Here is a 15479-nt window from a genome sequence, read left to right as displayed (position 1 = left end):
AAAATTAATTTTTGAAAGGAATGGTGCGAAGAATAAATAAATGCTCGTCACAAATGTCATTCCCCATGCTAAATTTTATGACGTGACTTGGACTCGAACCCCCAACCTTCTTATTCAAAGTTCACCATGCTAACCACTAACCTTCTACGCGCTTCGGTTTTGGGCGTGAGGTCCTCTTTTTCTCTCTCTCAACACCTGTTTTATTTTGTTCACATATGTATTTAATTTTGGATATGTCACGTGGGATAGTTTACAATGAGTTTTCTTTAAATTGAGTAAATTTTGACGATGATTTTGAAGAAAATTAGAATAATAATGCTCAGAGCCACACCATAGGATAAACTTTTGATCTAAGCAAACTGATGAACTTTATTAGTCGTAAAAACGAGATAGAAAGATGATCTTTTCACAGTCGTGTTCAGAACAAAATTTGCTATCCAAAAATGTACACTCCCCAAAAAAGGGATGGCACACTCCATTTGTCAAGGGTCCAGGCATTACCTTGTCCTTGGGATCAATTTACGAGTACAGTCGGAAAGTTCAGCTTCAGCTTCAGCTTTTCTTGAGGATGGGAAGCGAGCTAACTTCTCCTCTTTTCTTATTTTAATTTTGGCTTCACTTTTTGAAAATAGGGGTACCTATCCTCTCAATTTTACCTCCGTGACTATCATCTCAAGAGGAGAACGTGGCCAGCTTCTCTTCTAAAAATTGAAAGGAAAATTCAAATTTTTCTAAAGAGCTCGCATGAAAAAAAAAAGGCTGTCGACTCTGTCGATTGTTACTTGGTAATCGAAAGTTGAAAGAATCTGCCTGGAAAAAGGACAGATAACTGGTCAAGATAGACGTGTAAATCAGTACTAGTTTCTTAGGGGTACAGACAGATTGTCTTATCAACCATGCTCATCCCTAAACTGGTGAATTCTCAAGCACTCTTGTTCACTAGAGCCAGGTAATAAAAACCCAAAATCTCACTATCTACTAATCACTACTTCATCATAAGCTACTTAAGTACCAAGTGTGGATGGCTAGGATACGTAAGCCTGGACTAGACGATAGCGGTGAAATTATAAATGAAGAAAACAATCAACCCTGCCTAGTTTTTTTATGGGTTTGATCTGATATTTATGAAAGAACAAGCACAAGTCCTTGCTATGGTGCAGTTTAAGGCTAGAGACAATTACCTTGGTGACTGTATGGCTGATGATAGTTAGTAAATTTTGGATTTTTTTTTTTTTAGCACAATAAAATGTCCTTTTCATATGCAGATAGTTTGTTCAAATAGAATAGAAAACCCTGTTTATACTGCGAGAATCAGACTGAAAAGTCCCTTTACTCCGGCAGTCTAAACAAAAACAAATAGAACTGCTTTTTATTCGGGAATTCGAAAGTCCACTCACCTTCTCCACCAGATCGCTCCACTGTTTACTCGGTATCACCACACTAGCACCATCATCACTCAAGGGTGGCACCACAGGGGTCACCACAGCCCCACTGGGTACAACAGGAGTCACCGAGGCCCCACTGGACGCCAGGGGCGGTCCGGTCGAAGGCAGGGGCGGTTTATTGCACGAAGCCGTCGAGTTATTTCTCACCAGGCATGGAGCAGGGCCGGAACTAACATCGGGGGCAAACATGGAGGCAGGCCGTTGGGAGCGAAACACAACGCCAACGGAGGATTTGACACTGGAGGTTGCCGTGCCTGAGCTGGCTTCGACCACGGTGGTACCCCCTGTCGAGTTGCTTGAATTGAATGGTCCTATGTTGACGCGGGTTTTACCTGAAGAATTCAATAAGATAAATGGTACTTACTAGTATAGTTAAGTGAAATAATGCTATCACAGGAATAGACACCTTAACGTCAAAAAAAGTCTAGGTATATCGTACCCAAAAATAAATAGTTTTTTTTTTCACCGAAATTTGGCTTGGGAAATTGATGTGACGTTATCGTGTACGGGAGCGTATGCCGTGACGTCAGAGTTCAAGATTTACCGGTATTTTTTAAATCGATATATCTCGGGATCTAGAAGTCGTAGAAGAAAAAGAAAAATTCCGTTCTTCCTCATTTTTCCTGCACCTTAACTTCGAAACCTCACTCAAGTAAGCGCAACTGTTCTATTGTTAACCCTCTTACCACCATGCAAGAGTGGACTAAATTTCTTTACCGGTATTTTTTAAATCGATATATCTCGGGATCTAGAAGTCGTAGAAGAAAAAGAAAAATTCCGTTCTTCCTCATTTTTCCTGCACTTTAACTTTGAAACCTCACTCAAGTAAGTGCAACTGTTTTATTCTTAACCCTCTTACCACCATGCAAGAGTGGACTAAATTTCTCAACCCTCTTAGGAGCATGCAAGAGAGGACTTTACCTTGAGCAGCGGAGTTCTTCTTAGCCTGATTCATCTTCAGTTCTTCAACCCAAGGGACGGAAGGGGTGGGGGATATTTTGTTGACTATCTTCTCTACAACGTAAATTAAGTAGGTCTAAGGACTCACCTTCTTTTTATTGGTCAGGTCTAAGGACTCACCTTCTTTTTTATTGGTCAGGTCTAAGGACTCACCTTCTTTTTTATTGGTCAGGTCTAAGGATTTCCTCAGGGCGGCTGTGGTATCACTTGGTTTGGTAATTGAGTCCCGTATCCTGTTGGTCGTGCTTTTGGCAGGGGATGGCTTTTCGGATTTAATTGACGTCTGAAAAACAAGAGGACGAAATATTGGTAATTTATCAGTTGGTAGTTAAATTTTGCTGAATATTCGTTGGATTTTCAGATTTATGATTGTGATTTTAGACACATCCGTAAAGCAGCACACTCCATACAAAAGATTTGATGAGGTTCTTCCTGACTTCAATATTGATGTTCGGGGATTCAAAGATTTTACATTTCTTGTTGAAAGCTATTTTCGCTTGTTGTATTCTGCTTACAATTTCTCGGTTGCATTTGCCATCTTGAGTTATTTTCGCACCCAGATAAGTGAATTCTTTAACTTGTTTAATTTCAATGTTCTCAAGTTCTATTCTTACTTTCTTTTCTGTTCTGCTGACCACCATGATTTTGGTTTTATTCTTGTTTATATTCATATTTATCTCAAAACGCTTTTTTGGACTTGGTCCGCTCTGCTTCTTAGCCATTGAATTAAGGAATGGGCCTAATCAAATTGGTTTAATGTAAATATCAACAGGTACGGCGTGCGCCAAGGTAATTCCCCAACGAACACACTGGCTTACCAAGTAGAAGGTTGCGGAATCGACTTTTTTTGCGGACGAAAAAAATAATTTCCACATTGGAGCGCAAACCGTCAATTTGTAGTAAAATATCAATCGGTCAATTTGAAGTAAAAATATTAAACCTCCAATTTGTGGTAAAAATCTCAAATCGTCAATTTGTAGTAAAAATAAATAAAAATGTACACAAACTGAACAGTCATTACAGAACATGATTCTCCTACTCACTGACAAATCTGACAATAATGAGAAAATTATGAGGCTGCTTACTCATTACTCAACCTTTATAATTATAAGTTTCTCCTACTCACTGACAAATCTGACAATAATGAGAAAATTATGAGGCTGCTTACTCATTACTCAACCTTTATAATTATAAGTAAGTACAAGTACATAGATCATAACGAGTTCAGAGTTCAGATGAATATGGAAAACACTCATTTGCAATTTGTTTCGAGAGGGCTGTTTGGTCTTATTGTTCCGTGAGAGAAGATAGAAGGAAGACAGGATAGGAGAAAGCCAGCCGTTCAGAGAACGAACATTATCCATTCAGGATAAAATCCGCCTCGGGCGGGAATTGAACCCGCGACTCAGGGCTTACGAGGCAGACGCGCTACCAACCAAGCTAACTAGGCTGAGCACAATATATATATATTTTTTTTTTTACCAATCAGTTGTTTGGAAGTGATAGTTCAGTGCAGCTTGAGAGCGCTAATAATTTGTTCATAAATATGGTCCTTATTTCTAAGGTCCGGGGTCACAAAGTGAATTTAAACTCGGTTTAAGTTTAAATCTTCGTGAGTTTTAAACTTAAATGGAGTTTAAAATCACTTTGTGGCTCCGGGGTGAATCCAATCAAATTCTACTCACGTCTACATGATGATTGTTGACTATGGCACTGGTCTGGGCGGGATGACTGTTGCAATTCACATTGGTCACACTATACGAGCCGCTTCTAGACACACAGCTGCCATCGTGCGAGTCGTTACCAACGTCTGTTGTGACGAGGGAGAGACGCTTGGGTTCAGAACCAGCCGGGTCTACCGGCGTGGAGGGAATGGAAATTTGTGTTTCTAAACGGAGAAGAAAATTGGTAACAATAGATGGGAGACATACTAACGGATGGGCATGCTACGACACAGACCACACGAGTTTAATGGAGCAGTTGTTTCATTGCATATTTATATACGATTGTAACTTACTCCAGCATGAAGTTGTTGGTCCATTATGTAGCTTTTTGTTTACTCTTGCATGTCCTTTATATTTGAGTACCCTCTTATCATTGAAACGTGTTTGTCTAATACAGGGTAGTCCCAAACTCCCACCAAGTTCTCTGCGAAGATTGTTGAATCAATGAAGGAAATAGCCTGGTCTAATCCGTCATTATTATATGCTAGACATCCTATCTGATTTGGCATATTTCTCGTGATAAATGTCAACTTCAGTTAATTGATTTTCAGTAAAATTCATTTTCATGGAGACTTTTTAGTTCTTCTTCTTCTTCTTCTTCTTCTTCTTCTTCTTCTTCTTCTTTTTTTAATAGAGCATAACTTAAGGTGAAAATGTTCAAGTCAAAACTTTGACTTGAGGGAACTGTAACTGCTGAGGTTTTATCGTCCCCAAAGCAAAGAGAGAAGGAAGACAAGATAGAAGAAAGCAGCTGTTAAAAGATTTCGGGACGATAAAACCTCAATGGTTACAGTTCCCGCTGTCAAACTTCTTAAAGCTCAAAAATTAAATCGGAATTTGCTTTTCCAAAAAAGTTCAAACTAACATTTCAAAAAGGTAACTCTCAGAGTACTCAGCCTCGTGAATAAATAGTTTGAAAGTTTGAATTTCAGCGAAACTGCAAAGTACAACCTCCTTTAGTCATATAAAAATTGAATAACATAAAAGGCGTGTTCACACATAGTTGACGGCCGTCGATCGATCATCGATCAATGTCAATCGACGGGCGGTCGACTATGGACGCACCTTAAGAAATATAGTAGGTATGTACTTACTGTTATTATTGGTCTCACTGGACACAGGTAGGACCGTGGTAGTACTATCTACATGGGAGGGGGAACTAAGGGGAGGGAAGGGGAGGGAGAATTTCATACTGTGTTTGCTGAGGTTAGGACTAGTGGGAGGGAGGGTGGGACTTCGTTGGGGCTTCTTGATGGGGGGCGGGGGTTTCTGTTTCAAATGGTGGGGAGCGCCCCCCGTGGCTACGGACGGTGGCGGAGAAGACTTGATTTCGTCTGAAATAAAACAAAAGCAAATCAAAATTTTTACTTGAAAAGTACATAAATAAATGGAAATTGAAAAAATAAAATAAAAACTAAACAGATCTTATGGTTTTTATTTAAAAATGTTATACCTATATGTATGTCACTTTATTCCCCAGAAGCACATAAGCATTAAGGATTCTCATGTAAAAGATAATGACTCCCCGATAATTTAATCATAGAGATTAGAAAAAATTAACCGTACCGTATTTTTTTTTAATTTAAAAATGTTATACCTATATGTATGTCACTTTATTCCCCAGAAGCACATAAGCATTGTGTCAAGATAAAAATCGGCGCGAATGGCAATAAATTTCTCCCTTGATATTTAGCTTTCATTTTAAGGCAGAAACACACTACTATAACGTCACGTGAGCTCAACGTTATGGGAGAAATTTGAACCACATCTTTCGGACTCCTCATTACTCACGTAACGAGATAGTAGTGTTTTTCTAAATTAAGTGTCATAGCACATAAGCATTGTGTCAAGATAAAAATCGGCGCGAATGGCGATAAATTTCTCCCTTGATATTTAGCTTTCATTTTAAGGCAGAAACACACAAAGTACTATAACGTTACGTGAGCTCAACGTTATGGGAGAAATTTGAACCACAACTTTCGGACTCCTCATTACTCACGTAACGAGATAGTAGTGTTTTTCTAAATTAAGTGTCATTAAACCTCACCTTCTTTTTTATTGGTCAGGTCTAAGGACTCACCTTCTTTTTATTGGTCAGGTCTAAGGACTCACCTTCTTTTTTATTGGTCAGGTCTAAGGACTTCCTCAGGGCGGCTGTGGTATCACTTGGTTTGGTAATTGAGTCCCGTATCCTGTTGGTCGTGCTTTTGGCAGGGGATGGCTTTTCGGATTTAATTGACGTCTGAAAAACAAGAGGTCGAAATATTAGTAATTTATCAGTTGGTCATTAAATTTTGCTGAATATTCGTTGGATTTTCAGATTTATGATTGTGATTTTAGATATATTTATTCAAAATGTCACGTGGGATAGTTTACAATGAGTTTTCTTTAAATTGAGTAAATTTTGACGATGATTTTGAAGAAAATTAGAATAATAATGCTCGGAGCCAAACTATAGGATAAACTTTTGATTTAAGCAAACTGATGAACTTTATTAGTCGTAAAAAAGAGATAGAAAGATGATCTTTTCACAGTCATGGTCAGAAAAAAAAATGTGCTATCCAAAATGTACACTCCCGAAAAAGGGATGGTACACTCCATTTGTCAAGGGTCCAGGCATTACCTTGCCTTTGGGATCAATTTAATTTGAAGAAACCATTTACTGATGAAAATTTGTAATGAAACAATAGGTTGCAAGGGCGCAAGTAACGTTACGCCCTTCTTACACCTCACTTACCTCGTCCGTGGTGGGCAATACAGTGACGAAGTTGTCGGGGAACAGGCCCACTCGGCCGTGTAGTTCTCCCTTCCACCACCCCTTGTCCGGAGCGTCGCGACTGATTAGAACTACAATATCTTCTTCTTTCAGGGTGAGCTCATCCTCGTTCTGAGCCTCGTACGGGTAGAGCACCTTGCATCGCTCCTTCACTGAAATCACATGGGGGGAGAAAGAGGTGAGAAGTTGAATAATGAAATAAAAATACTTTAGCCAGGCACCTGTGAGCAGCCTAAGACGCGATAATAGAAATAGGTAGCTAATACTAAAAAAAAAGTCTTGGAAAGTACGTACTTACGGACAGGCTGACGAAAACGCCGACCCCGTCTGTACACGGGAAAAGGCAAAGAAAAAGAAGAAGATGATGGAAAGTACGTATGGTATAACAGACAAAATACCTAAGATTCGTATGGTACAGAAGTTCAAAAAACCTAAGATTGATACTGAAATGAACAATCGAAAAGAGAGTGCTTAATAAAGAAAAAAAAAAAATAAAATAAATAAAAAAAAAAATACAGTTACCTACCTTGTTACTGTATGGTACAAAAATCTACAGTAACTACACAAACATTGGAATGATAATTATTTATTTAAATATAAAAAAATTCACTGAAATATCTCAGCTCCGGTAGAGACCCTAGGATGCATGCAGCGTTTCCTCTCTGGATGGCCAGACCAATCAACACCAACTAATAGATGGTGGGTAGGTAGGTACCTACGGAAAATTTTCCAATATTCGTCAGATAGCGAGAAGCGACACTAAAGACAGGCAAGGTGGAAAACTAAACTGCGACTACAAGATGAGATACATGACGATAGCGCCTATGTATAGCTATGACATTATACCAAAACATACAGGGCGCACCAATAGATCTGTCAATACTGTAGCAAAGCTCACCAAGATCCAGGCTGATTCCCAAATGTGAGGTGGATTTTAGTTGGTATAATTCCAAGGTAACCTTATTCACCACGAGGTTATTCTAAAAACACCTGTCAAGGGTATCGGAGAGTTCCAGTAAGCACGCATATGTAACTTTACACGAACTTCTTCAGCAGGTTTTTCTCAAAGTCAGATCGAGCTGCCATCGTGCGAGTCGTTACCAACGTCTGTTGTGACGAGGGAGAGACGCTTGGGTTCAGAACCAGCCGGGTCTACCGGCGTGGAAGGAATGGAAATTTGTGTTTCTAAACGGAGAAGAAAATTGGTAACAATAGATGAAAGACATACTAACGGATGGGCATGCTACGACACAGACCACACGAGTTTAATGTAGCAGTTGTTTCATTGCTACGAAACAAAAACGGTGTTCAAACACTCATCTTCTTTTTTTCTTTTTTTAATAGAGCATAACTTAAGGTGAAAATGTTCAAGTCAAAACTTTGACTTGAGGGGACTGTAACTGCTGAGGTCGTTCAGTTTGTGTACATTTTTATTTATTTTTACTACAAATTGACGATTTGAGATTTTTACCACAAATTGGAGGTTTAATATTTTTACTACAAATTGACCGATTGATATTTACTACAAATTGACGGTTTGCGTTCCAATGTGGAAATATTTTTTTTCGTCCGCAAAAAAAGTCGATTCCGCAACCTTCTACTTGGTAAGCCAGTGTGTTCGTTGGGGAATTACCTTGGCGCACACCGTACCTGTTGATATTTACATTAAACCAATTTGATTAGGCCCATTCCTTGATTGAATGGCTAAGAAGCAGAGCGGACCAAGTCCAAAAAAGCGTTTTGAAATAAATGGAGTCAAAGTATAGGACTAGTCAAAGATTAAATAGAGTTTTTGCACTCATTTCAATACAACACTAAAGTGAAGTTCGCGACCAATATAAAAAGTAGATCTTTTCACGCTCTTTTCAACGATATAATATGTAGATAACTGAGAAAGTCGATTTTTGGACTTAGTCCGCTCTGCCTTTTACCCATTCAATTCAAAGTTTAAAATTAAGGAATTGATGATTCTGTAACTTTTTGAAGCTCGACCACACTTATGATGGCCTCACGAGCGAAACATGGCTAAAAAAAACACACCCTATGAAGTATTACTCACTCCTTTAGATTAATCCGGCCATTACTAACTAGTAACACAATGACTCATGCTGATATCTTATCCATCATTTCCACATACCAACGAGTGTCCATGAAATGAGAGCAAAAACAAAATGGCTATCTCTATTTAAACTTTTACTAGTCCTAAACTTTGACTCCATTTATTTCAAAACGCCTTTTTTGGACTTGGTCCGTTCTGCCTCTTAGCCATTGAATTATGCTTACCTACATATATCTTATCCATCATTTCACAGCCCAGTGCAGTAGTAACGAGACGGAATAGCACCTCCTCTACTGTTGGAGGAGGTTCAGACAATGACAGGAGGACGAGTGGAGGTGCCCAAAGTTCGGACAGTGAGTTCGAAGGCCTCGAGAGACCCACGACGGCCAAGCTGACCCATTTGACGGCCAATCGAGCCAAGGCCCCGCGCCGAAGGCCGCCCTCCGCGGTGATATCCAAGGAGGTAAGTCAACATCTGATTTCTAAATACTTAACCCCCGGGGCCACAAGAGTTGAAACTCCGTTTGAGTTTTAATCTCGGTTTAAACAATTTGATTGGCTCTTATCTGATTTCTAAATACTTAACCCCCGGGGCCACAAGAGTTGAAACTCCGTTTGAGTTTTAATCTCGGTTTAAACAATTTGATTGGCTTTTTTTTTTTTTTAATCGACCATTGAGATTGCTTAGTCTGAGAGTTAAACTTAAACCTAGTTTAATTTAAACTCACTTTGTGGCCCGTAGGTAAAGTGATTTAAATGGGAGTGTTCCCTTTACGCACGACACGATTTTTTTCTCGAACGACACAAAATGTCCTTGTAGGCAATGTAATTTAAATGATAGTGTTCCCACTTATGTACGACACGATTGTTTTTCCGAACGACACAAAATCTCCTTGTACTTGTAGGCAATGTAACAATGAGAGTGTTCTCACTACACACGACACGATTTTTTCCGAACGACACAAAATGTCCTAGTAGGCAAGGTAACTTAAATGAGAGTGTTCCTACTTATGTACGACACGATCCGAACGACACAAAATGTCCTAGTAGGCAAGGTAACTTAAATGAGAGTGTTCCTACTTATGTACGACACGATTAGTTGTATTGGATTTTCTTCAATAACAACAATGGTATTCAGGACTATTCATGAAGATAGCTGTAAGGTGCAGTGTCGTGGGAACCGCTGAAAAAAAAAGGGAAAAGGGCTTGGACAATATTTGCCGCGAGATAATTTTTGAGAAATATGCATTTAGAATAAATTTATTTCGCTGAAATTATTCTTTCAAATATGTATAGTCTTCTTCTGATTTCACAGAGCTACTAGTTTTTGACTGAACAACTGAATTCTTGGAGACGAAATTTTGCCCACTTTTCCGCCACTGATGAATATCTTAGATAATTCTATTCTATTCATAGTGAGAATAATAGTGAAGGCAACAAATTCTATTCTATTCATGTGTAGCAGTATTGTGTGGTGGAGCTACTTTACAGATATCTTCTTAAAAGCATTACCTAGGGATCTAGGGACTCTTCAAGTCTTCATTAAATTTAGTGATGTCTGAATTGGAACTTAAGATTAAAACAATCTTACGTTGTGATCAGATTGTGATTTGAGTAACCTTCCTAACTCATTGCGTGTCACACTAGTCCTGCACACGGGAAGTTTTGGGTTCGGATCTCGGGCGGAGGCAGAAGTTTTTTTCTGTTTTGTTTCTAGATTTCACGCTATGATCCTGAACTGTCAAACTTAAAATAATAATAAAATAATGCAAATTTGCAATGAGGTTTTTTTTATGTATTTTGCTGCCTGGCCAGGCTGCCATTGAATAGTTGAACCAAATAACCGAAATACTACAATAGACTTAGAGACTACACATAGGTCATTGAAATGGGCATGCAAATCCTACATCAATTCTTGTTCTGTGAATGAAGAATATTTTGCTGTAGGTGCTCTATTTCCCATGCCGCTTCCATATCTTGTTAGAGTAGCACAATGCTACTAGGAGTACTATCTCATTATTCCGAACTTCCTGAGATCTTTATCGCCTGGAGTCTTAATAACATAGGTAGATATTTATTTAATTGTTTTTATGTAGGTAGGTATTTTAGTTTAGGATTTTCATTTTGTTGATTTTTTTTTTATGTTATTTAAATTTCGTTTCATTCCCTTTTTGCAGAGCGGTTTAAATAGACTAAACAAGGGCATCTCGCTTGATTTTTTAACCCAAGTTTGATTTCTTATTTTCTTTACATTTCTGTACTTGTCTTCTCGAGGTCCAGGAATATATTTTGTTTGATTCTTCGTGGAAACCTTGGCTGGATTGTTTTCATCTTGTCACTTTCCCTTCTTTATCCATTTGAAATCATATTTATGAGGCAATCCTCAATTGAGCTTTTGTATGGTCCACTTGTACGGGTAAAAGCCCATATGGTTTGAGTAGCATTGTGCTACTCTAACAAGATATGGAAGCGGCATGGGAAATAGAGCACCTACAGCAAAATATTCTTCATTCACAGAACAAGAATGTTGATGTAGGATTTGCATGCCCATTTCATTGACCTGTGTGTAGTCTCTAAGTCTATTGTAGTATTTCTGTTATTTGGTTCAACTATTCAATGGCAGCCTGGCTAGGCAGCAAAATACATACAAAAACCTAATTGCAAATTTGCATTATTTTATTATTATTTTAAGTTTTGAAATTTGATACTTCAGGATCATAGCGTGAAATCTAGAAACAAAACAGAAAAAAAACTTCTGCCTCCGCCCGAGATCCGGACCCAAAACTTCCCGTGTGCAGGACTAGTGTGAGACGCAATGAGTTAGGAAGGTTACTCAAATCACAATCTGATCAAAACGTAAGATTGTTTTAATCTTAGTTCCTTAAATTCAGAAATTCAGACATGACTAAATTTAATGAAGACTTGAAGGGTCCCTAGATCCATAGGTAATGCTTTGAAGAAGATATCTGTAAAGTAACTCGCTACATATGAATAGAATAGGATTGAATTTGTTGCCTTCACTATTATTCTCACTATGAATAGAATAGAATTATCTATATTCATCAGTGGCGGAAAAGTGGGCAAAATTTCGTCTCCAAGAATTCAGTTGTTCGGTCAAAAACTAGTAGCTCTGTGAAATCAGAAGAAGACTCTACATATTTGTAAGATTAATTTCAGCGAAATAAATTCATTCTAAATGCATTTATTTCTCAAAAATTATCTCGCGGCAAATATTGTCCAAGCCCTTTTCCTTTTTTTCTCCCCATAATATATGTCAAAATATATAAGACCTTGGTTAGACTGCGGGGGTAAAGGGACTTTTCAGTCCTATCCCAGCAGGATAAACAATGTATATTCTATTCTATTCTATTCTATTCTATTCTATTCTATTCTATTCTATTCTATAACATTGCTACGGGTTTGTTTGTCCGGTCAATATTTGTGCCCTATTGTTATTATATGACTATACTGGATTCATATTTGTTTACATTTATTCTTCCTTTCCTATCTATGTTTCTCATACATGATTGATTAGTGAGTTTATTTTTTTCTCTCCCATTATTCCATGTAGCTTATTGTTGTGTTTGTATAGTTAAAACGGTGTGTAGGTGGGATCAGCGATGCATATCTAGGGATATATCAAATGGATAAGTGTCGATATTTTCATGAATTTCATGCCTTTCTATTCTACACCAACTCTATTCAAACTTTTTTTTCTTTTTCCTCGCCTTTCCGTGTTCAGACGGGGTCGGCGTTTTTTGTCAGTCTCTCAATCAGTCCTGGGGTGATTGCTTTGGTTCAGTGTTGCCAGATGATTGAAAAAAATCCCTCTGGATTCTGCCCAAAAAACCTCTAGATTTGACAAAAAACCTCTAAAAAACGGTCGAAATCTGTCCAAAAGCGGTCAAAATACCGCCAAGCGCAGCAAATTCCCGGAGGGACGGACCCAGCTTGTTCCATATTGCATTTGAGGAGATTCATGAGAGAAGGATATTTTTTCAATGTATTTTTCAATTAATTAAATAATTTATTTCTTATAGTAAAACAGTACAGAAAATGGGCCTTCTTTCAGAAATCTCCTCATTTCCAAGGAGAACTCTCTTAGATAAATGTGTCAGGACTCAGGATTGTGTGACTTTAAAAAATTCATGAAAATAGGGGATGTGTTTAGTCTCCATGCCCCGAAATTTTGACGCTCTGATTCTGTAGAATGTGTTAGAACCGAAGACATATCAGAATCAACCTATCAAAATCTATTTAATGAATAATCCAGAATTTGGATTCTGAAATTAGCGAAAATAAAATGAGAATTTTGCCAAATCAACCGAATCTCTTTCTAATCTTTCTATCTGACCTTATTACATTTCCTGTTATCTGACCTCCTTATTCTATTTTGGGGAAATTAGGAGAATTCTTTAAATCTCTTCCTTCTCTCCCTTTTATCCCTCCAGCCCTCTCCTCTTCCTCTCTTTTCTGTTCCTCCCACACACACCCCTAATGTAAGTAATAACAGTTTTACTCGTTCACCCTGGATAATCTGGAAATAGAGGGCTGATGGTATTGCGTTGAAATGGTCTCATTATTAGATAGAATAGATATCTTTTACCATCTGTGCATTTACATTTATGTACTTATGTATTTATCTCTGTGTTTCCTATAACTATGTGTCTATATATTTGATTGTCTTCATCTCTACATGATAATTGTGTACGTATGTAATTATGTGCATCCTTTTTACGAGTATATGTATGTACATACACAAGAGTTTCATTTCCTCTGTTGATATTGTTAAAATATACTGGGTAACTTCAATACCAAGAGACCAAGTGGCAACAAATTTCCTCTAAAATGTTTTCTAACAAACCAAATGTCCACAAACCGCTCGAGGGCCATTGCTTAATAGACAAAAAAAAAATTCCTCTAACCTAGGTTTGAACCGGACAAATATAGGTGAAACCAAGAATTTAAAAAATAAGATATCTGGAAATGAACCGAATGAGAAAGTGGAACATGAGCTAAAGATGAGAAAACCCTGTTTATTGTGACATTGGGATGAGGACCACCCTGTATATTTGATTTCAGATAACCCGATTAATCCCCGGTAACGATTATGTTCATAGCTTCCAGTTAAAGCGATTTGACTCATTCGACCCAACCTATAAAAGAGCTTTTATCGTGAAGCTATTGTTTTTACAGAGGAGGGCAGTAGGAGCATACCTATCCTATCACAAAACGTGATGGGTTGTCTTTAAGGGTGAAATCAAACAGAGATCTCAAGTTGAAAAAAAGGGAAAAAATGTAAAAAGGACAGTTTTCTTCTTCAAAAACCTCCGCATTTGTGTGTATACACTTGCACGTTCCGATTATCGAAAGCGAACCTTCAATAAAGACAAAATCCTGGATACGGCCCTGATGACAGGATAGGTATGTGTGTCTGAGGGTTAGCCGTCAAGTTATGCAAGCTTGGCTGTGAGGTCTCGTAGATGAAATATTTCCTAATAGAAAAGAATGTGGAGGGATTAATATTAATAGAGCATCGCATGCAAATACAGACCTTGCATTCTTAGAGGGTAGAAACTGGACGGGTAAATTGGAAAAGGCAGATAAACTCTGGCAACCCCCTCGTCCCCCAAATCTTTCTCCTCTGACTTTTCTCGTAGATGTATTATTTCCTAATAGAAAAGAATGTGGAGGGATTAATATTAATAGAGCATCGCATGCAAATACAGACCTTGCATTCTAAGAGGGTAGAAAGTGGACAGGTAAATTGGAAAAGGCAGATAAACTCTGGCAATATCACCCCCTTTCACCCTCCTGTCACTGATTATTATTATAGGTACAGTACAGGCTCTTTTCGGTTTGTAGCTCTGAATATCATTTCCGCGGGAAATCCGCGGGAAACTCGAGCTCTTCCATCCAAACAACAATGGAGCAGTTGCGATTGAGTAAAATCTATTAATAAATGATCGATTCCTTTGTAAAAAGTTGGGAAAAATCCAAATCTGATGTCAAAACTCCGAAAAAATAACTGCAAAAGGTCGAAAATTCAATTTTCATTTTCCGTTCTAATGTAAAAGTTCAAAGAGTTGTGACGTCAGATTTCACGTCAAAATGCGCAGAAACGCTTGCACACAAGCAAACGAAGCGGGAGTCATGAATTATGACGTCATCGTCTACGGGAGCGTATGTCGTGACGTCAAAGTTCACGATTTACCGGTATTTTTTAAATTGATTTATCTCGGGCTCTAGAAGTCGTAGAAGAAAAAGAAAAATTCCGTTGGTCCTCATTTTTCCTGCTCTATGACTTTGAAACATCACCCAAGTAAGCGCAACTGATCTATTGTTTGATCGTTGAGGTAGATCTTCAAGTTTTTGCCGCAATCTATTTATTATCCACCCCTTTCAAAATTGAATATGATTTTTCCGTGTACGGTTACCTACTCAAGTTCTCCCGAATAATTTTTTTTGGGGGAACCAAGCCAGCCCCTTCAGACTTGATGTGTCTAGAAAACTCA

General features: G+C 38.2%; 1 protein-coding gene across 1 annotated transcript in view; it reads right to left on the bottom strand.

Moving 5' to 3' along the window:
- LOC103523627 (SH3 domain-containing kinase-binding protein 1) overlaps window positions 1-15479 on the bottom strand; it is a 59127-nt gene that overhangs the window by 3585 nt on the left and 40063 nt on the right. Inside the window, 7 exon segments of the mRNA XM_026833055.1 lie at window positions 1398-1777; window positions 2367-2481; window positions 2599-2688; window positions 4082-4293; window positions 5224-5463; window positions 6242-6371; window positions 6867-7057. Coding sequence (XP_026688856.1) covers window positions 1398-1777; window positions 2367-2481; window positions 2599-2688; window positions 4082-4293; window positions 5224-5463; window positions 6242-6371; window positions 6867-7057 — 1358 coding nt within the window.

The sequence above is a fragment of the Diaphorina citri genome, unplaced genomic scaffold (assembly GCF_000475195.1).
Source record: "Diaphorina citri unplaced genomic scaffold, Diaci psyllid genome assembly version 1.1 scaffold84, whole genome shotgun sequence".
Lineage (NCBI taxonomy): Eukaryota > Metazoa > Arthropoda > Insecta > Hemiptera > Psyllidae > Diaphorina > Diaphorina citri.
The sequence above is the reverse complement of the archived record's forward strand: the minus strand, read 5'-3'. Positions and strand labels throughout refer to the sequence as shown.